The sequence below is a fragment of the Amblyomma americanum genome, chromosome 6 (assembly GCF_052857255.1).
Source record: "Amblyomma americanum isolate KBUSLIRL-KWMA chromosome 6, ASM5285725v1, whole genome shotgun sequence".
Taxonomy (NCBI): Eukaryota; Metazoa; Arthropoda; class Arachnida; order Ixodida; family Ixodidae; genus Amblyomma; species Amblyomma americanum.
In genome coordinates, this window is record NC_135502.1 from 23,456,770 (window position 1) to 23,480,426 (window position 23,657).

A 23,657-nucleotide genomic window follows, 5' to 3' on the forward strand; every position below is an offset into this window, starting at 1 on the left:
TGGGGGCTTCCCCTAAACACTAGATCATTAGCTATGAAAGCATTTTTGCTTCAGTGCTGAAGAACTTAGCCTTTGTCTCTTCAAGGGTTAGAGGTGAGAGTTTCCTTCCAATGAGCGCGCCTGTGTGTTTGATGCCGACACCCATAAAGCTGCTTTGTTGAGCGCCCCAGTGGCGTCCGCGTGACAGGGCATAAACCGCGGCGGTAATATTGTGACGAAGAAGACGAAGTTGGCAGTGGCCCGAGACGGAGCGCTCGCGCTAGGCCAGCGGCCATTAAACCATCTCATTGGCATCAGTCATCTCGCCTCATACTTCGGCTGGCCGTCACGTAACATTTGGTGTGAGGTGCGGAGTTCATCCCCATCCTGGTCCGGGAGCTTCGGCGCATGCGGGAGCCGTGGTCGTCGGCCGTGAGTTCGTGGTCTGCGTCGCCCGGCAGTGCCCCAGCTTTTTGGACCCAAACCGATCTCGCCGTTCTTCCCCCGTCCCGTCCACCGCCCAGACCACTCAACACGATGAACTGAACCTGACTCAAGGACCCGACCCGATCGACCCGAGACGCTGCCTACATGTGACGACACCGTTCCCCTGCCCATGCCATTCGGCGCGTCCTGGGGCCCCGGCCGTCGGCTCCTGGTGACCTACGGCCAGGAAGCTTCGCGGGCCAGGAATCATTCAGCCACATGTCCTTCATCGTGGCGGCCAGCACCTCACCACTTTCTGCTTCGTGTCCCGCCATTCTCTGAAGCCCATCACCACTTCGCGTGTCTCTTTGTCACCGATCGGGACGATCGCTCGGTGGCCCCGGGTAGTGTGACGAAGAAGACGAAGTTGGCAGTGGCCCGAGACGGAGCGCTCGCGCTAGGCCAGCGGCCATTAAACCATCTCATTGCCATCAGTCATCTCGCCTCATACTTCGGCTGGCCGTCATGTAACAATACAGGCACGCTTCCCCATTTTTGATTAAGCTTTTCTTCTCTACCCTCTCTGATTCAGCAACTAAAACACCACTGAGGCCGCGAAATCAAGTGCAGGTTTCATCGAAAGCACTACTTCGCGTTAAATGTCACTTTAGCATTGAGGGGGTACCAAGAGTGCTGCGCGGCAAGCGATTGCAGTATTCGAAAGTCAAGTCAATATGAAAAATCTGTGATGAAAATTTTGCTCAAAACCATGTATCGCGGTCACATCGCCTCCGCTTGTAGTGAAATCAATACCGCAGTTCGACAAGCATTCGTTTTCTTCGTAGCGACTGGTCAGATTTTCTAAAGTGGCAGGCCTTCGACTGGAGCCATGGTTTCATTTAGTTAGGCCTAGAACTCAGTTTTCCAACCGCGTCCTGCTATGTGCACCACCACCATCCCGCCCCCACGCAGGGCCACTATACATGTATGTAGTACAGTGCTACCCACATCTTCGCCTCGTTCTTCGCCGCTCCGTAAGCCCTGGCGGCAAGCGCCCTTGCCGTGCCTCGCGTGTGGCCGGCAGCGGTGCTGTCGATATATCCGAGATCGATACTGCAGCGACCAGGAGGAACTCGTTCTCTCAGTGGTAGCTGGACGTCGTATTGGCCCCAGAGTGTCTCCCTTTCCGTCGTCCTCACCATTCCTCTCTACACTATACTCGATCTCTTGGCGTAAAGGAACTTCGTCGGTCATGTTCTCTTTGCTTGCGCATTCATCGACGTTGTTTGTTTGGGTGGCCGGTTTGTCTGGTTTGTTTGATTTGTCTGGCATAAAGCTTTGACCTGTCTGCTTGCTTCCTTGCTACACTTATTTTCTTTGCGTGAGCAAGTGTCTTGTATCTTCGAAAGGTTGTTTATAACGACCTTCGTATAACAAACAATGCTTTTCCATAACGAGCTTTACGCAACGACAGCAATAACAGCAGCGAGCTCGCCACGCTCATTTTCCTCACTTTCAAGTCCCTTTTTGAGAGGCAAAAGCCAAAAAAAAAAACGAATGAAGATGAAGGAATGCCTGTCCCAGCATAGCTATCACAAGCTAATCTAAGCAGAATAAATGAACAGGGGCTAAAGAAAAAAAGAACATGAAGCCGAACGTGAGTTGTGCGGCCTGTTATTATTTCATTTGTCTCAAACGAATCCATCAGCAAAGTAATGACCGTCCGTTGTTTCCCCAACCACGTAATATGCAAGTATTGAAAGTTGACGTAAAAGTGCATTCAACGCACACGCCCATTCGGCTGGGAAAGCGAAATGAACGCGTGAGGAACTTAAATAATGCTCATTTAACATCACAACGTGCGCATAAATGCGACAGGAATACCAAATGTTCAAACTGAAGCCACGCGCCGTGCGCACTGCGCGTTTCGCGTCCTAACTCGCCAGAAAGTTTGCAAGAACGTTTGCGCATTTACCCTCACAAAGTACGCAACTACACAAAGCTATTGGCATGCTGACGTGCCTGCGATCATGCGAGTTGCACAAAAAGTACAAACAGCACATCGCATAAAGCACTAAAGCATCAACAAGTCACTTTAAGGAGTGTTGTCGTGTGTGAGACCTTTACAAACCTGCGTGGTGGCATGCACAACCTCGCAACTCTTCTCATCACACTAAATGGCCTGAAGTTATGAGACAGAACAAGTTTTTCGGTCCAAAACATAGTGCTAACAACTTATATATTTTTCTGAAAGAAAGATACGCGATGCACTGCGTATTCGAATTCCAGGTGAGTGGTGATCAAAGCCACGGTTCTTCCCTGTAACCACCGCATGCGTCTGGTCATGGCTGGCCACTGTCATTCACCGTTGCCATAAGGCGACGTTCTGTCTGCTCTGTTCCCATGCATTTAGTTTTTCCCAGTGTTTTTGCCTATTTCTTCTGTTTGTTATAATGGTTATTTTGAACCCTGTTAACCAAGGCTGGCCTGAGCCTGTAGCGGAAGGCCTTAGTGAAGCACCCACCTCTGGAGCGCGTTTACATTTGCCCATTCGTACAACAGTATCGTGATGCAAATGCCCGGCACCCGTGGATCAGTCCCGCTTTTCCTTTCATTACAGCTTCTGCTATAGCTCCGCCACCGATATAACAGCCGCAGAGCGGTCAAATCACGCATCGCTTTCCATGGACGGTCCTTCGTAGCGAAAAAAAGAAGTAGGAAGTTTCAGGCCATAACTACCCCGCGTCGAACATGTAACCAAGCGAGCCGCCGCGGTGGCTGAGTGGTTACGGCGCTCGGCTGCTGGCCCGAAAGACGCGGGTTCGTCGATCCCGGCTAAGGCGGTCGAATTTCGATGGAGGCGAAATTCTAGAGGCCCGTGCACTGTGCGATGTCAGTGCACGTTAAAGAAGCCCAGGTGGTCGAAATTTCCGGAGCCCTTCACTACGGCGTCTCTCATAGCCTGAGTCGCTTTGGGACGTTAAACCCTCATAAACCACAAACCATGTAACCAAGCGCCAGTGTAAGTTATTTGCAGCATTATACTCATAACTGATGATGGCTACAACTGGCACAAAGTTTCATGAAACAGATGCCATCAAGTTAAGAATTCGTAGGTCGGGTACTCAAAGCTAGCCCTTTTACCTTGCGCTTATGCTATTTCTCTGAGGATGGACAGTGGCTTTACGGCAGTGTTTGTAAGGCACGCTTTTAAATGGAACGTGCTAACATCACTGTTTAGAATCTTTTAAGAAATTCTATTCTTTAGTGCGTCGTTAAAGACAGTTTCGGTCAATGTCGGCGGTTTGGGTTCCAGTATAGTAGAAGCACGTTCCCATAAATTAGCGATTTCCAGGTTCCAGGTAAGAAAATAATTTTTAATAATATTCTTGTGTATATTTTTCGGTTGCTCTGCCTACTGCTAAGGCGGCGCTAAAGACAAATGATAATAAAGAAAACTGCAGGTAATTTCATTTACTAGATCAAAAGGACGGTCAAAAACGCGAGCTAAGGAATCTACGGCTAGAAAAGCATTTTACTGCAGAGCACAGAACTAACTTTTTCTTTTTTTCCAAAACAGGAATATTTGAACGGGGTGAGTGACATGTGCGCTCCTGTGTCTCACGTAGCGTGTCCAACTTAGGTTTTTCTTCTCTATATGTGCTCTCGTTGAAGAGAAAACTCGGGCATTATAGGGACAGGCAATCGAGCTACGTTAGCGACTTGCGCGTTGTATAACCCATACAAAAACGTCCTATGGGCGTCTGTGGAAAAAGCTATATCCGTCTATGGCCTATGGCCTTTTATGAACGTCTATAAGCACCTACAGCGGTGCTTATTGCTAGCTATTGAAAAGTCTATGCCACTAAAGCTATAGCTTTGGAACCATACAACTGTCTTAAGCTCTGTATAGAAAAATATATCAGCCTGTATCTACAGCTATAGATAGAAATAGGAAAAGTTTATAGCTATTTGGGCCAAATGTCTATTGCCGGCCATAGGACATTTTTGTATGGGAAGCGCCCAATAAAGCATCACTGGATGGATTCCACTGCCCTTTCGAGGCACACAGTCACACAGTGAGATGCAAGCAACACTCGAAAAAGCTTTCAAGCCATCCCATTGAATTGACGAGAACGGCGCACCGGGCTAGGAGCGCGAGAGGCGGACCATGGCTCGACTTCTTTCGGACTACCCTTGCATGCTACGCGTGTGCGATGGCGAAAGAGGTTGCTGGGGGAAAATTGCCCGCAGGACGGTGCCCGTCCGCGTCATCGTTCGCTGGATGTCTGCGGTCAAGTGCGCTGTTCAGGAGAGTGGTGCGCGGTTGTTTATTTGGCTTGCCGGGCGGAAGCCACTCCCGAGGCAAACCGCGATTCCACTGGAATCGAATTGGCCCGCGTCGCAGCACTCCTCCGATCGGCTGCTGTGGCCGTCGTTCAGATACGTGGGCACATTGCGCGTCAGCTCTTCGCCGCCGCTTCGCTGGTACCACGTTCATTCAGTCCAGTGTATCTTGTACGAAACCTAAAAGGTAGGTTTCTAGCATAACCATTCGGCTGTGCTCATTCGCAGCAAAAGGACTAATTGCGCAGTGGCTACCCTAATCTAGTTACTGTCCTCGGTTTTAGCCTCGAGCGATGATGCATTTTTCTTCGACCATTAATTGTTCGGAGACACTCCACAGGTTTCTCTTTACACGAACCACTCAAGACGGGACTTTCACATGGGTGAATGGCTTCTCTCTTGCCATCGCCCACCGCAATATATCGTAACAGAAAACTTCCGCGTCCATATGTTGGCCGATAACTATGGTATGGTATGGTATGGTATGGCATGGTGTGGTATGGTATGGTATGGTATGGTATGGTATGGTATGGTATGGTATGGTATGGTATGGTATGGTATGGTATGGTATGGTATGGTATGGTATGGTATGGCATGGTATGGTAGGCTATGCTATGCTATGCTATGCTCTCCTATGCTATGCTGTGCTATGCTATGTGTAGTTTAGACCAGGGAGTGGGCGCTCTTTACAATGTGTCCTGTGACCTGGTGGGCGTGGGCCTCTGTGCCCCTCTGGATCATAGGTTTTCTGATCTTATAGTGAGCGCTCTCAGAGGGTATGCGCGTTTGAGGCTTCAACTGCACATTCTTACACTTAAAGAATATACTTGAGCAAAAAAGGCAGGAAGAAACGAGACGTAACGACAGTACAGAGCTCAAACCAATAGCCCTGGCCTTGTTCATTACCCTAGCCCCCGCAGCCACTGTCCTTACAAGTTCCTGTAGTTGTCGTCTTCTGCTGGTGGTTGGTTCGTAACCCAGCTTCGGTGCTTTTTGCAGCGCTCTTCTGAACATCCTCAGGTAGCTGCACATCCCCCAGAGCGACGACCGTGTCCGCTGTATCGCGCTTACTTTTTTCTTTTACGGGGCAGACTGTTGACAGAGCGCCGCCAAAGTAGAGTGGGCAGAACAACTTGTACTCGGCGAGGCGCCGAGATTGTCTTGATGATTCAGTGCGTTCCTTTATGTGCATTTTTAGCCATTCTTCGAGCAGGCGAGCTTGATGACAATACTTATATTTCAGGTCTTTACAAATGCGTCTTACCTCACCCCAGGATGGATTCGCATGCCCAAATAAGTGTACTATGCTTCGACATCGCATCGTTGCATAAATGAAACGCTCGTTTCTTTCGGAGCAAAGCAACATCCAGTGGTGGTGGCGTCGGTCACCACCGGGGCAATTAGTGATCAAGGCAGACCGAAATTATGTCATTGAGTTTTACGCAACGATACGTCACTTACACTGCGTACGCGCCTATGACATCACTCCAGCTGCTTGTAAGGAAGCGCACCTCGCTTCAGAATTGAACTGAGTTTAATTGAATTTCATTTAATGAAATTGAATTGGAATTATTTTATATGCACTTTGGCACTTGGTTTTGTTTCAGTGTGCGGCGCCACTTCACTCCAGATTAGCGTCTACTGAACCCGTTAGGCCATCCGCACTAAAGCGCACTCGGATCAAGTATTTCTGGTTGCGATGAGGGCAGTGTGTTTTATGCTCGTATAGGAACATGCTCGGACTACGCAGTGACAAACGGTACTGACGTCACCTTTAGCAGTAATTTGTATTTGATTAATGCTTCATTTTGTTCGGTCTATGGTTTAAGCTGTTCTTTCTCACTTAGGAGTCCTGTTCATTCTATGGATTTCGATTTGTTGCTTTTGTTACGCCTTGGTGTGCATAGTGAGAGGTTTTGGTTTCTTGGATGCCTTTCTTCTTAATAAACATTCAGTTGCGAGTCAGCGATCGTAGTGTGCTGTCTACCTTGTTCCTTGTGCTTTTCCCCCTGTTCAGCACGTCAACCAACAAGCTAGCACAGCTTGCAGTTCTTATTATTGATTCTCCCTATATGAAAATGTTCACCGACTGCTTGTTTGCAGAGTTATTTAGAACAGCGGAGTGACTGACGGGGGGGGGGGGGGACAGAACATTAGGGTATAATATGATGCCTAAGCAAAAGCTGTTCCTAGCTCTCAGCCATCCTGACTCGACGGCTGCCATCTGTTCTTCGCGTTCCCACCGAGGCTGAGTTTTTGTTGCGTCCTGAAGCTAAATTAAAAATAGCTGTTCTCTAAATCTGCGTCCTTAATATGTCTTTATGCCTCCGCCGTCTCACGACATTGAGTGAACAAGAAAACAGAAATGCACAAAGAAGAAGGTTTCGTTAGCTACCGCAGAATTTGCGTGGTTCGCAGCCTTAATCCGCATCCTGCCCTACTATATATTTAAAAGTTGTCTACGAACACAAGAAAAAGTTATAGATGACTACCGTCAGCATAAATAATGCAACAGCTGAGGCGCAAGATCGCTGTCGAGCGACTGCAGCGCTCGAGGCGGCCAACGTCGCATCAAGTCGCTACTTCCGTGCCCTGCGAATGTGGCTTCGTTCGTCGTTGTTGATTTTATTTTTTATTTCCTTTTTCCACGCTACCAGGAAAGAATGCCCATTAGATAGAGGCTCTCTTCTGTCCGCACGCAGATTAGTTCGCTCTCTTCAGTAATTCCGAGTATCATCAACGAGGCTTCGCCACCACAACAGCGGCTCAAGGAGCGTCTGAGAGCGCGAAGTGGCGGCATACACAGGCTCGGCTTGTCGGCGATCGATGACGCCGCTCTCTGTCCTATGGGACGCTGTGCGTCAAGGAAGTGGGCGGAGAGTGGTCGGAACACAACAATTTGTCGCATCCTTGGCGCGGCATTCTTGTGCTGTTCTCAGTCAAGCCCCGCAGCCGCTTTGAAGAAAAGTGTCTCGCAGGGCGCATCAGTGTGTTACTGCAAACTCGTTTTTGATAACACTGCTGCTGTTACTCCTCAGCCACTCATATTCGACCGTCAATCGAAGGCCATGTGCTCTTAGGCCGGAAAGATATTCCACAGATTGCTAGCACTGACTGGTTGTTCCTCTATGTCACTGTCAGCCTCATTCGTTTCCTGCTTGAACCTCTTGTATTGGTTAGCCGCCTTGTCATTATAAGGCTAGACTGTTGAAGCACCAGTGCTTGTTTCGTGAAAGGAAATTCTCAAAAAAATTATGTCGAAGTCGGAGTACATGATCCTCACAACATGGTGTTCAATAGGTCTTTCCTCCCCTCAAGCGATACTGATGCGACCTCTCGCGATGAGGCTCAGTGCACTTTATGTACTAGCTCTGAACACTCTGGGCGTTATTTTTTTGTTTTTCTTGTTCATGTTTTCATGAGCCAAGCACACATGCCGACGGCATGTCTCTCTCAAGCACACACGCGTGCACGCACACACGTACACACCAAAGCAACCTGTGCCACAACTAGCTAGAGCAGTCAACTCGTTGGCAGGGAGAAAAGGTGGGGGTCGCGACACTAACAGATGCTTCATGAACATAAGAGATGCTTCATAAAAGATGCTTCATAACATAAGAGATTAGCATAATAGACGCTTCGCCTTTCCGCGTACTGAGTTTTCGGCACCCAGTAATGACATCTCCTCCACGGAGAGGGCTAAAAATTTATTCGGAACCCTCCTCTCCGCCACCCTGAAAAGAACAAACGTACTTCCGGGGCACGGAAATTGATCACTGCGGTACATCAGCGCTCTGTCATTTCTCGCCGCGCTCCGTAGTCTAAAGCATCAAGCACCAATACTGGTTTCTACGGACGTCACCCGCAATCACGACTAGCGTTGTGCTCTGCGTTTGGCTCTTTTGACTATCACATGCAGGTGGAGCGCGTGTTTCGTAAATGGTGAACCCTGCAGTGTGATCGACATGCAGCACTGGAGGTCATGTTATTTCAGCAACACACCAAGTGTTCCGTCTCGGAGTCCTACTAAAATACACTAACGCCATACCAACAACCACAACCCTATGTTCTATTGCTGCCCAAACAGCTTCTCGTGCACTGTTTTGCTTTTTAAGCTTGTCGGTCTCGAGCAGTAGAGTGGCAAGCGCTACGTCTCATGCACGCATTACATCTCTTCTCTTTTTCTTTTCTCTTAATTCATTCCTCTAGCGCAGGACAGCAAACCGGAATAGCTGGAGAACAGTACTGCCTAATTAAGCAGGAACGGTAATAAAGTTTATCTCTCTAGCTCTTTTTCTAGCACTATCTCTCCATCTCTTTTCTGTCTTCCTTCTTCCGCTTTTCCCTTCTTTGGCTCCCTACCAGCCTTTTCTGATATTCCCCTATCTCCAGGACGTGACATATTAATTTGAATGTGTACTCGCCGCAGTGGCTGTGCGGCTGTAGCGATCGACTTCTGAGCACAAATTCCTGGATTACATCCTGCCCGCAGCGGCCACATTTCGGCGCATCAGAAATGCAATGCCTGTGCATCTTAGATAATGCCACAAGGCCCGTAATATGAAGCTCTCCACTGCGACATGCGTCTTAAACCACAGTGTTGTTTTCGCGTCTAAAAATTGTTTACATAGAATTAAACTGCACCCACCAACGTACTATCAGATGCGTTTGGTATCCATAGTCCTCTGAATTCACTGGCGATATACGAACTTAGAACGGCACGCCCGAAGAAAGCCAATACCCGTTCTCTGGATTCTCGCCCCTTTTATGCCCCCCAACCCTATTCCCGCACCCATGCGCACAGAAGCCGACTCCGCAGCAATGCGTCACTCCCTTTGCCGTCCCGATCCCTCTGCCTCTTTTTCCCTGTTCTTCTTTCCCATCCCTACGGGAGCCTCCTCCTTGGCGGCGCTGCCGGGAAATCGATTCGCGTCCGCCACTCCCTGCTCGGCCCGCCGCAGCCGCGGCCACGGCACCGCGTCTTCTTCCCGAACTCACCCCGTCTGACTCGGGAGAATGCTGCTCAAATTTTCAGCAACGTCGCTCGGCATGCTCAACGAACCAATTTCCCGTCGTGCTGAGGCATGCGACCGGCAGCGCTACCGACTACCGAGGCGCTGTCGAGATGGAAGGCTCGTTGCATCAGGGGCACCAGTAAGCTTCGTCGACCGCAAGCTCGCGCAAGGCTGTAACATCTACATTTGTATGTAGCTATCGCGCCGGAGTTGGAGGACGGTTCTGGAGTGCCGTGTAGTCGCTATGCCTCGTCGAGAGGTTTTGAATGTGGATCGTCGTCCGTCTTTCATGTCCTTCTCTCCCTACCGCTCCTGGCTCTTTGAGAAATGCGTTGGGAAGCTTTCATACACGCACACAAACACGCAAAGAACAAGCAAACAAAGAAGCAAGCAGGGAAATCCTTTTCACAGCTCAAGTATCTAGCCCTGAAAATTCTGCCCCTCTGGGCCTTCATAAATCAGAAGCGGCGCCTCCCGTGATTGCCGCGAGCTCCATGCAGGCTATATGTGCCAACCTGTCGAGCGACGCCATAGGTGAGGAAGCCGATAACGCGCGTTAAGCAACCGATGCGGTGTTCGTGACACAACGCAACCAGCCAAAGCTGCCCGTCAAAAAAAAAAAAAAAAAACTCGTGCCATGCCAGTACTGCCAAAAAAAAAAGAGGGGGAAAATGTAAGTGGTAAGCAATTAAATGAAAGAGATGCAGAAATGGACTATGGGGCCACCGGTATGCTATGCATCACATTGCCTCGCGTTATGTGCTAGGTCTGCATACGTTCCTTCCGTCTGATGCTTCGCCAGGCCAGTGGAATGTGAATTACGGAATTCGGACGTTCGTTTCCTCCGCGAAGAGACCAATTTAGGCACTACGTGGTGGGGCTATAACCTGCGGGGTTTCACGTGCCAGAACGCGAGCGCGCGGGTGACGCCAGACTCCGCACGAGGCCGACACCATTTCAGCGGGAGCCTTAAATTGAATCGCGACTCGCATCTCCAGCGTCAGATGAAAGCCCAGTGCACAGCGCGGGCTTTTTTCTTATTTTTATCGCGCTCATGCTGGAGTACATTCACATTCCAAGTTTATACCCGTCGCCGCCGTGGACGCCCACTTCGCGGGATTCGTTTCCGTGAGCCCATCGAAGGCGCTCCACTCGAACAAACACTTATAGTCGAAGGCTTGAATATAAGTTGTCCGTATGCCTGAATGGGATGACCCATGATAGTCGTCAGTACACGCTTGGATAGATTCGTGCTCGAAAGGATTTGCTGTTTATTAGTAGAGCGTTCGGGATTCACTAAACTGAATGGGTTCGTAATTCGACAAACGACCGAGCACGCGGCCTCCCGCAAAATAACGGTTCCCAAAATTGTGCATTTAGCGAGCACATCGACGTGCAGTCACTTGCATGCAACGCTCGCGAGAGCGGAGCAAGAAAGTGGCTTTCCAAATTACGAATGCCTTTGCTGCTGTGTTCGCTCACGAACGGCCCTCAGTAACGACTCACTCTGGAAAAAACACGACGTAAATGGAGATTCCTGTGGGACGGAGCACTTATATTCATGTCCTGTGAATGTCCTTTATCTGCATGCGTGTGCGCGTGTTTTGTGAGGTCCGTATTACTTCAACCTTATCATCCAGATCTGGGGTATCCGCTGGCTGGCTGATAACGTTAGCATCTCTGACCTGCGACGTAATGTTTTCTTTGATGCAACAAGATAATTTCGTCCTAGAACGGTGTTCTTAATGCTTTCCAACATGGACCTATCATGGCATAATGTCTGTGTGATTGCTGTGTATATATAACCCTTTCTTTTTTGCGTGCGGGGCAATCTCGTCAAAATGCTCCGTGATAGACATCTAGTCGCTGATAGTGTCTCACTTCATTCTGTGTTATTAGCAATGCTCAATAGGCGCCGCGAGTAATCGACAGTCTTTAAATGGCTCGAGCGAAGCCGAAGGTTCTTCAAGCTAAAGCGCATTATGGATGAGCACAATAAAGTTAAGTTTCTGACGCAAACCAGATCTAAATGACTTCTTTTAATTTTCAGTGCAATGTGTTCGTTTTCCATCACATACTATAAAACTACATAGCCGTCTACAAGGTGCCAGATATTTGCGCAGACTTCAAAAAATCCAGCGCTGACTACAATCATGGTTTCGATGTTATGAACAGCGCTCAGGCAAATCCAATAAACGGGCTAAAATACGGAGAAGCATTTGGACGTGTTGATTAAAATTAAATTCTACGTCTCGGGGGGGGGGGGGGGGGGGGGAGTGAACTAATATTAGGTTTACGATTTCTTAACGTCAGATAAGCCGAAAAAGGACTCACCAGGAAGACATACGCGTCGGCCCAGGTGATGACGAAGGCTCGTGACAGGATTTTGTGGCCAGTGACTGTAGGCGTGACAGTAAGTGACCAGTGACAGTAAGTAACGAGTAACAGTGACAGTAAGTGACCAATGAAAGTGACCAGTGACAGTAAGCGGCACAGTATACTGTGCCGCTTACTTTTTCTTTAAAGTACGCTTTTTGAAGGGGGCAAAAAAAAGAAAGAAGACCAACAACGTCCATAATTTTAGCGGAAGCGAGTGATGGTAGCTAACCAGCCGATTGCGAAGACCTTGTTCTACGTGTCTGCTGGCATTGTTTACTGCGCGGGAATGCACAATATAAAAGCCCCCGTGTCCAGACATCGCCTTATTTTGCTTCCTTCAGTGTAAATTGCAGAGTTAACAAAAGCTAACGGCTGAAACATATTCGAATGAAGGCAAGATCACCCGCCAAGACGAAGGGAGATTCCTCCTTTGAAACCGGTCTAAGCAAGCGTTGCATACTAGGAAAGACTTTCAAGCATAATCTAGCGGAACTAGTTTCGCGATTAGCCTGTTCCGGTGCCCTCCAGCGTAGTCTCCGTAGTTTACGTTCTCATTTCTAAGGCTGCTTTTGCTGTAACTAGAAGCGAAGCACGAAGACGCGGCGTCAATGGCAGTTCCTTGGCTTACCAATGTTTATCCTTTAGAGTTCCTGTTCGCAGTGCATAACGCTCCGACGCAATGAAAGAACATACGGACAGCCACTGCGCAAAAGCACTGCCCACTATGCTTCGTAAGCCGTGAACACTGGCTCTTGTGCGAGCTCGTTCTGGGGTAGCAGCACCCTTGCCACAGGGGCTGCATTCTCAAATTCCTAGACTCTAAAAAGAGGTGGTACTCTCAGGGTGCGCTTCGAGATCGAAGTGCGGATCTGCAGTCCGGTAGTCGGCACGGAAGAGTTCTGGAACGCGGAAATCGAACAGCACGCCATGAGGTGATATTCACGAGGTGCGGCCAATATATTTGTTTGCACGGCGCATCGCGTTTCGATCGAGCAGGGCTGCGCTCCGGCAATGAACCTGCAAGAGAGGGGCATCTGAAAAAAAATTCGGGGGGAGGGGGGGGGGTGGTTGCGGAGGAGATGGGGGCACTTGTTTTGGGCACTTCACGGCACTTCAAAGTGATTCTCTCTCAACGATGGAGCCCGGCAGACGCGTCTCGAATCGATGGGCGCTCCGTGATTGCCAGCCTTGCACATCCGAACGGGAAATGGCTTTGAACTCTTCGATGTTTGTCGACGCGCAGGCTACGCGGTTTGTGCAGCCACCGATTGCGCGCCTGAAATTTGTGTTTTGAAGATTTTTTTTTTGTTTTCATCACTGTGTAGAATTGGTACAGCACACATAAAATTATGCGTGAAATAAAAAAAGGACAGAATCGCATTGATGGTCACGCAACGTATGTGTGCTAGAACGGGACTCTCGCGCCATTGCAAGCTGGTGGAAAATCACATGCTAGATAAAAAGGCGAGCTTGTGGCATTGCCCTCACGGATCATTAGAACAGAAACGAAAAAAAAAACTTCAGTTCGATTCAAATTACTGCTCAGAGCGCGCAACCAAGAAATGACCAGCCAATGAGCAAGTGGGATAAAAGCTGACGATTTCGCAAGAAGTTAATGCAAAAAGGCGAAACGAATAAAAACGATTAAATGCGCCCTCGTTGGGAAAACGTTATTGAAATTCTAAGAAGTGTGGTCTGCAAGGAGTAGTAGTTCCCCGCAGCTGGGGCTGACGATGTGATTCCAATAAAATTAAAGTCTTGCAACCCCGCCACCTCCCGCTCCTGCTTTTCACACCAAAAAAGTCAAACAAAAATCAGTCAGAACATAAGACAGGAAGAAAGAAGATTGAAGTGAGAAACCGATATTCTGGGCGCAAAACTTTGGCAAGAATCTACTCTTCCAGGTCACCTTCCTTGAATTTCACCTAAACTTATTGCCCCACCTTTTACTTTCCTTCATGGTGTTCTCCTTGCCCGTGCTTTATGGTTCTGCGTCTTATTTCACATACACTTATCAATTTTTTCCTTCTACGCGTGTTTCGAGCCCGTTATCGGTTCGCTGTCATTTCGCCCAAGTTTCGCGCTTTGCCGCATGTGTCCACGGCACCGGCAATCAGTCTTGCGACCCTCATTAGGAGAGGGGGCGGCGTCGGGGTCCTCACTCTCGGCTCTGCGCGTATGTGCTCAAGCACTTCGTCACTACCCCGTGCGACTAGTGCAGCAGCGGCGACGTCGATCTTGGCTTCTTCTTTTATTTTGGCCGCCAACGCCGCTGCGCCCACCGCTAAGAATTCGCCATCAAATGAGGCCTTCCGCTTCTCGCGCATATTGCCTATCGCTCGCTCTATTTCCGGGCTTCGGGGAAAGCGGTGACACGCTATAACCTTACTTCACATATATATATATATATATATATATATATATATATATATATATATATATATATATATATATATATATATATATATATATATATATATATATATATATATATATATATATATATATATATGACTACTTTGTCACCAGCGATGAAACATGACGTGTCGCGACTCTCCCAGAAGCGCGCGACTGTTTATTCTTTCGTCGAGACCATGCGGCCATTCCCTAGTTTGTAATAAATCGAACCCTAATCAATGCTTGCGCCTCCACTTCAGCTTATCTTTTCCCTGCACTAGAAGTAGTACTTAGTGGCACGGGCAGGGACACTTTATTTTTCTTTCTTTTTCTAGTCCCACAATAGTTTTTGGCCTTAACCACATTAGCCCGTTATACTTAGTCTTGCGAGCTGGGACACATTTTTCTTGTTTATTTTTTGGCCCAAATATAATCCATGTCCTTAACCACAATGGAGGTGGATGAAGGTGGAGTGATCAGAGCTGCGTCGAACATAAGCCGTCCCGCAGTAAGTTCGAAACATTTATTTTGCCATTACTTTTTCTGCTTGAGAACCTCTTACGCTGTGCGACTAAGCTGGCAATTGATCCCTTCCTCATTATAGTTACTTGCGGAAGAGTTTCGAGATAAAAGGACACAAGAAACCGCGTGCTTATTGTTGGTTTTGTGTCTAGGCAAATACAAAACTGTATGTTCCGGGCGAACAGCCCGGAAGGCACACCTATAAGACAAATCGACACGTCGGTTATTAACTTAGGAAAGAACTTCGTTGGAAACTGTAGAAAAAATAAAAACCAGATGCGTGTGTTCGCTACAATTTGGCCCTTCTTTGATAAATTACGAATGAGAAAAAAACCTTCCTGATATGAGAATGTTTCGCTGTGATATGGAGTTCACATTGAGAATGTGTTCTTCTTCAAGAGTGCCCGGGTGCTCTTGGTCGTCATTTTCAGCCTCATTTCTTTATTTAAACGAATCTTCTAATAGGTTGCAAGTTCTGCGGATTTTGCTACTGTAAAATATCATAGTCCCTGTTGATATTAGGACAACGTGCACAAATTCGCACGAGCCACAGATAGCAGCCAAATGGGAAAGCGAAGGGCATGGGAATGGGAGGGGCATTCTGTTATCGTACTTTGTGTTTATTCTGAAGGATTCTGGGTTCTTTTCAAGAAAGCAAATCTGAGCTTTCGAGATAGAATGTTGTTTCATGACTGTAAACAGAATCAGCAGCTGTGGCAGCCAAGTGGCGTACGCTGCAGTATGAACGTTATGGGGTTTTAATTGGGGGGATAAATACGTTCTCCCCACTAAGCGCGGCTGACACAGTTAAAAACCGCCAGACCCCACCCCGTGATCTCGTACGCTACCGAGCGCACGCCGACCACGGCGGGCCTTCCTCTGCGGGAAGAAAGGAACGACACACTGGCTGACACAACAGGCATTTATTGCTACAACAACAATAACGCCAGCTAGCAACAAAGCACGCTAAGGAATCGAGGTCGTCCAACTCACCAGCAAGGTTACGAGGGAATGTTCGCCTACGCTAGGGCAAGGGATACTCCGAGGCCGGCCGGGACGAAATACGGGAGCGAGTCTCCCCGCCGCTTCCTCGCTCCGCTGGCGAAGAGCGGAGCCACGAGCGACACGTCTCCTCGCGCCGACGATCCCAGCCGAAGAAAGTAATGCTGTAAGCTACGTCCCGCGCGCGCGCGCAAGCAGTCTCTGTGGCGCCCTCCCTTGTTAGTTGGTAACTAACCAGGGAATGCGCCCCTTCCTTGAGGCGATGCTGTTGCGGCAGGGCGCATCGCGGAAAGCCTAGAAAAGGGACTCAGGGCAGGTCCCCACAACGTCTCCACTTTGATATCCAACAAACCTTGTCCATGTACCATCCTTGCCCCTCTGTGTCCCAAAGTTTCTTCATCTCTTTTTGCAATGAAACTTTTGCCGCCCCCGGCCATGCGTTCCTTTTCTTGGCATTCGCTCTGTTACCCTAACTAACCATCGATTACCTGTTTACTGAAGTACATGAGCCAGCAAAGTCTATCTTCTTGTTCTGATTTCTGCGCTGCCGCGGTGCACCCAGTGGTTATGGTGCTCGGCTGCTGACCGCAAAGATGAGGGTTCAATTTCGGCTGCGACGGTCGCATTTCGATGGGGGCGAAATGCTAGAGGCCCGTGTGCTGTGCGGTGTCGGTGCACGTTAAAGAAGCCCAGGTGGTCGAAATTATCCGGAGCTCTCCACTGCGGCGTTCTTCATAGCCTGACTCTCTTTTGGACGTTAAACAACCATAAAACGAAAACCAATCGTCCTGATTTTCCTGAGGACATCATTAACACGAGTTCGTTCTCTAATTAACACTGCTCTCCTTCTGCCTCTAACAACAACCCCGTCACTTTTCACTGCGTTTGACTTCTCGTAATACGCCAGCAGTAAAGCGGCTGCTTTCTGCGGGACAGCTTTTCCGGAGAGCGCTGGAGTTTTACTCACCGCTATTCGTAACCCAAACTCGTCAGTTCTTCAAAACCAGCCCAGTGGGCTCGTATACTAGTGACCGATGTTTCGCCTTGTGAGCTCTTAAAAACAGAACTGGCCCGGTACCGTTTCCACAGCTTTGAAGCGACGCAAAGGGCACGCATTGTACAAACGTTAGTGTCGTGCACCGAGTCGCTTTGAGACATTTCGCGCACAAAACAGGGAAGGCGCAACTAACCAGCTTTTGATCTTGATCTGTCCTCTGTGAATGGCCCGCGAAAAAGAAAAGCGCGCTGGCTGTTCACTCCCAGACCAAAGACTAGCGCTCAGCCCAGTGCTGGCTGTCTGTTCATCTGTTTATACATCTGGTTTCTTTATCTTTTTCATCCTCTCTTCACTTTTTCTTCCTTCTTTGCTTCTTTTTCTTTCTTTACTCCACCTCGTAGCCCTCACAGCCTGAGTAGCTTCGGGACGTCAAACCCTATAAGCCAAACCTTTCTTTACTTTTCCTCATTCTTTCTTTTTTATATTTTTCTTAACATACTACGTTCAGTACACTCGCGGCAACAAGACTGCTCGTTGGCTGTTTATTCCTTCCTACTCCACAGACGCCTGCGGGCGTATGTGCTCCATGTAATGCGAGTGCTTCGGCCCTCACTTATGCAAAGCACTTGACTTGATTACCCTAATTCTATTGCCGCTCGTTTTCTCTTATCCGTTCCCATCTGTCGGAGGGCAATTTTGCCGGAGGAGACATCCCAAACATGGCCTACCCGAGGAATTTATTAAATTAATATGCCGGGTCACTATTTGGTCTTTCAAAGCTCTCAAGGCAAAACTGATGTCTGGGCAATTTTTTATATATTTTTTCGCATTTCATTTCGCGTTGCGGTGGTTGTCTTGCGGGAGACAGTACATTGGGAGCAAACGCGCAGCGGGGAAACAGTTTATTCGAACAATTACATATTCATAAATAGTTTTGTTCTACGACGCAGGTTTCTGCTGACAACAGTTTAGAGGTCGTAGAGGTTTCATTCGGAGCTCATTCTCAGTAAGAACAAATAGAAGTAGAACGAATTAAATCTCAAAATAAATAAATATGCATGCTTACGCGCTCTAGCGCCTTTTCCTAACTGCCTTTACTAACGGCAGTTGCTGGTTTATTATTGAATATAATACTCAGTATACACTCTATAAGCTGCAGTGTAACAAATGCAGCAACGTTAAAGGGTCTATTCTTATGAGCATTCACTGTCTAAGAAATCCTGGCAAAAACTTTCTCGGCTTTCTCTGGTCATATCTCCTCCATGTCCCCAGCCCAGCTAAGTGTTGTTGATTATTTATGCAACAAGCAGAATTTATCGGATCCTCTTTTTTATCAGAGGCTACGGCGTTCCCATTAAGCATAACTACTAGTTTTACATATCAAACGGAGAACATTGATTCAACAACCTCTTCTTAGGTTCCTCATTATTGGTATGGTATGGTATGGTATGGTATGGTATGGTATAATATGGTGTTTTTTGAAGCAAGTTGGAAATCGATCCTGCTGCCTTAGGCTCAGCACTCGAACTCAACAGCCTCTGAACCTCCACACGGGAAGGTGCATGCGCAAGACAGCCGCGACTGGAGGAGGAGGAGGAGGAGAAAAGGAAGGGAGGTTAACCAGACGAATAGCCGGTTTGCTACCCTGCGCGGGGGAAAGGGGTGAGGGGAGAAAAAGATGGAGAAAAGACAGCTGCAGGAAATTAAAGTCACTATGTAAAGTCACAGCGTTCAGTAAAATCACAGCCTATCGTGCAGGCCACAAGTCTTCAAAAAGCGGAGCAGTGCCTTAGACGCCTTCACCGCCGACGACCACCGCGGCCAGTGGCCGAAAATCTTCGTTTCTGTCAGTGGGCCCTCATATTACTCCTGGACTCGAAATCAGTTGTCTAACATGCAGCTTACGCAAAGACACCTTTATTGACCTTTATTCAGCATTCATGGGCGTTTACTACCTGACTATCTCCCTCGACATGGCGCCAATTATAAGCCTGTGTAATCCCAGCCTATAATTAGAGCTGCCATAAAGCGCACGCTACGAACTACAGATATCCAACATGCCTCAAGTGGACACTGTTGCAAGCGAAGACCCCCTAATCCAGGGGCCATCCCGTGCACTACCTATTAACGGATGTATGTCCTCGTCCTCTGGCGCAGGGCAGCGGGCCAGCGCGGCGGGCGATGCCGTCGGGGCCCTGAGCCGGGTCCCCCATGGGCTGCCGCCGCCTGCTCTGCGCCTGGCTGCTCGTGGCCGGCCAGCTGGCGGCCTGGCCGGCCGCCCTCCCGGCCTCCTCCTCCACCAGCGCGCCGCACCCGCGCTGGTCCGACGCCGTGCTCAGCCTGGTGCGCCGGGGCCGAAACGTGTCGGCCGCTCTGCAGCTCGTGCACGAGTCCCACTCCTGGACCACCTGCAGCCGCGTGTCCCTGGCGCCGCTCGGGGTGCGGCCCAACGCGCGGCCCGCGGCCACGGCATCGCCGATGCTCGAGCGCCAGGCGCAGGTGGCCGTGCGCACGGCCAACCTGCTCACGTCGCTGTCGGCGCGGCTGCAGAACGACACCGAGCTGGTGTACGGCGAGGACCTCTACTACACCCTGGCGCGCATGAACGTGCTCAGCGAGGACGGCGTGCTGGGCAGCGGCCTGCTCGTGGTGCCGCGAGGCCGCGAGGCGCCCGTGCTGAGCGTGTTCGCGTACGCGGCGCCCTCGGGCGGCCTCGCCTTCCACCGCAACTACTCGTACGAGGCCGACTCGGTGGACCAGTGCGCGTGGTTCGCCCGGCTGGCGGGCGCCAACTACACGGCGTGGCTGCTGCGCCGATACGGCACCAGCGTGCTGGACGTGGCCGCGGGACTGCAGGTGGCCGCCCGCGATGGCGTGTGGACGGCGCCCTACTTCGACTGTGCCGTCACCGATGCCTGGGTGGCCACCTTCGCGTTGCCCTTCCTCGGCGTGCGCCGGGACAACTCGCTCGTCTTCAGGTGAGCTCCGCGGCTGTACACTAAGCCTAAGCTTGAAGCGCTAAGCTTCAAGTGAGCCGATCAGCTACTACTCCTTGGGCAGATTTATCGTTCTCATGTGTACATACTTTCCAGGGGGTCTTACTTTCCATGTTATGCTTTCCCTAGAAATGTTCGGAAGGGTAATGTTCCGCTATGGACTGTTATAAGTGCCAGTGGTGTTCTAGATTAATTTTTACACGCAGCCAGTCGCCGCATGGCTCCATCAACGCCTTCTTTAAGCATTTACGGGACTAATTAAGACACACGTTATGTATGCCGTGGACTACGTTAGGTAATTGAGATGAGTAAGACAATCGCCAATATTATTATTAACCTTTTCGCTGAATATAATAGTCGGCAGACAAAAGGCGTTAGTTGTTTGTGTAAAGGCGGATTTAGGTATACTCAAATACTAGAAACATGTGCAGGTGTGGAAAGATGTGAGCGGAGCCCGTTGTGGTCTTACTATCCAATTTATTATTTTAGTGTTGACAATTAGGAGATATGGCATTCGCATGCTGATTATGATCACCAGCAGGATCTCTAATGGACGCGCAATATCTATTCGTTTCCGCCAGGACAGACGCGATGATGTAACTGAATAACGTGCTTAGTTTACCTACGTCCGCACCGCATTGCTCATCCTTCTATCCTGTACAGTTGCACGTTCGCAAAAGACGATTTAAAACCAATGCAGTTCACAACACTGCCGTTATCTACGTCGGTCTTGTGGAACATATCGGTCTTACGCGGACACAAGTGCAAGTGTCCTTTTTTTTAGGTAACCAGTCATAAATTTGTTTCAAATTCTTGGTATATTAACAGCAAATACGCTGCTGTATAGATAACGGAAATTATCTTTCTTCGGCAAAATAAATATTCTTACCATGACCGAAGCAGTCTAACGCCGATACATCAGCGCTATAAGAAACTACGCAGAGTGCCCACTCACCTTACTAAAAATATAAACACAAAGTGTATGCACTTCGTAAAAGTCATTGTCCTAGCAGCTAACAACGCATCAAACTGACACCCTTTAGTTCCGTCGAACAAATGTGCCGTGTGATGAATGTGAGACCGCGTACTTTGCGTTACGGTATAAAATCTTCTGAAGACGTGAACCTCACATCAACGGTCAAATATTTCTTGCATGGATTTCAGCAATTTAACTTGACACAGCGCGTTTTGTTGCTGTCGGGACGGATTGGTTACCTCTTTCGAGGCGTGTCGCACTTTGTCAGTTGCGTCTTTTTTTTTTCTTGCGAGTTCGCTGGCAGATATTTTCCACGTCTCGACGAGCGATCTTTCTACGCGTGATACGCGGAGACGATTTCGATACTTTAAGATTCATATCTGTAAGTTGATAGCCGTTTGCATGCCGGAAACTGCTGTACAATCAGAAGTTGTCTTGACAGGGAGGATTGAGGTGGTCTCGTGAATCCTTGGCAAATCGCGTTTTCTGCATCTTGGGTCTCTTCGATACAGTACATTGTTGTGCAGTCATTTGTCTGCGCTGACAACAGCGTCGTCTCGCAATTTTTTTTTTTCAGCAAGTTTTCTCCGGACCACTTCAGAGTCTCCGTTCATGAACGTAAAGTTATTTTAGATGTGCTCGGAATGGCAAGAAATTTATTATTTTTCAAATGCATTTTAATGGTTCTTAAATGACCTCGAAAGATCTTGTACCTGGCAGCGAAAAAAGCCTCGTATGCTTGGAAATGGTTCCTCAGGCGCAATAAGAAACTAGCCGCGTCGATGAGTTTTTTGGTCCGCCCATTTCACCCAGAATCTCTCCATAAAGCCGGCGTTTCTAAGCGCACTTCACCCCTGAACGACCGCAACTGTGAGTAAGGAAGAAAGGAAAATAAACGCCCAGGAAAGTGGATCACAGAAAAAAAATAAAGAGATTGGATTCTCCCTCACGCGTTGCGGGGCAGAAGTGAGTGTGGTAGCGGCAGTTCACTGGCCACTAAAGCAAGCGCTCCCAAAGCCGACCATCATCACATGGCCAAAAGCATCACATTCTGGACAGCGCCTACTTCGCATCCCGCGTGTCCCACATGGCCTAGCCCCTCTATAATATCAGCTCCCCTAGATAACAGTTGTTAACATTGGACACATTGTGAACACGCTAAAGCGCGAGGCTTTTTACAAGAGAGTTATAGGCGCGATCCGCTACAGTGCTCCGCTTCGGCGAGGCGCCACTGCGCGTGCGCACAACGCGTTGTGGGCGCCAGATGGCGCTACGTGCCCTGCTCCTGCGTGCGCGCTTTCCGCGTCGGGACCAATCAGCGCGTACGCAGTGGTGCCCCGCGGTAGCGCATTGCGGATCATGGCATGCTATAACTCCATTCTGGAAAAGGGCCCTGTATGAAGCTATTGCTTCATAACAAAACACGCCATCTCATACTTCTCTTTTTTTCTGACAGTATGATCACGCCTGTTATAGATACAAAGTTTAATTGCTTTCGAACGTTTAAAAACAAAAAAACGTAATGTTTCGCGAAATGACCTTTGTGATACCGTAATCAAAGGCCAGGAGAAAGAAAAGTGCGGAATATGTGAGCCGACCGGGAAAAAAAACGCAGACAACGAGAGCACACCCAACATTAGGGATGTGCACGGCTATGGATCATTTTTCTGCGTGGGTCTATGATATTTTCCGCCGACCCATCATCGTCGTCTTCGCCATTGCAAAGTCGGCTCCCTTACGATAGAGTAGAACAAAAGAGCAAGAGCAAACGAGGAAGGAGTAACAACACGGTAGAGGAAACAAAAAGAGAAAAAAGGTGGAGGTAGGTAAGAACGAAACTGGAAAAGCATTCACGCCGCGGCGGACAGAGCACCGATAACACAGCGCGAAGAGAACAGGGAAAAGAAAGAGAAAAGCAGGATTTAGAACGAAGAACAACGCAAAACGATTGGACGACGAGAAAGCAAAGCTTGATTCCTGCGTTACAGCGGTACCCTGCTGCACTGAGAGAGAAATGGCAGCACTGTGCGGTGCACGTGGTCCTCAAGCAACGAGTGTTACCCTGGTTTCTCACAGCAGCGGTAACACTTCTCCCTACGCGCCGTACGGGTTTAGAATTCTGCGAGCTGAGCAATGTCTCTGGAAAGCAGCTTTCATTTGAACTAAAGGTGGGGAAAGCGACGTAAGGTTGCGCAGGGGTGCTGTTGTCGAGCCGCATTTCTCTCCAATGTTACGATCTGAAGCTTCAGCGTCCGCACCGCTGCACGGAACTAGCTTTAGGAATCGTAGGCGATTGCTCGCGTTGTTTGGCCGTGGATGTAAGAGCGTCACGTCCTCGTCAGCTTCCTTTCTGGCCGTTTCCCCACCCGTCGCGAGCCTTTCGTATCCTTTCTTTCATTCTATATTATTTTCTTTTTACTAAGCTTTCGTTTTCTTTTCACTGTTCCTTCTTTATTTACTTTTCTTCTTTCTTATACATGTGCGTGAGTGAGTGCGTCTGTATACCCTCAGGGTTCCTTCGGGAGGACGGGTGAGGGAGCCGGTACAGTCAGGACAAAATATAAGAAATAGCGTGCGATGAGGAAGGGGTGCCGCGGGAAAGGAAGGAGGCCGGGAGGCCA

The 23,657-nt window shown here is 49.0% G+C and overlaps 1 protein-coding gene across 1 annotated transcript in view; it reads left to right on the forward strand.

The window, feature by feature from the left end:
• Positions 1 to 23,657, forward strand: part of smog (G-protein coupled receptor 158 smog) — a 183,561-nt gene that overhangs the window by 33,707 nt on the left and 126,197 nt on the right. The window contains 1 exon segment of the mRNA XM_077628421.1: positions 19,222 to 20,042. Within this exon segment, the coding sequence (XP_077484547.1) occupies positions 19,276 to 20,042 (767 nt within the window). The 5' untranslated portion in view covers positions 19,222 to 19,275.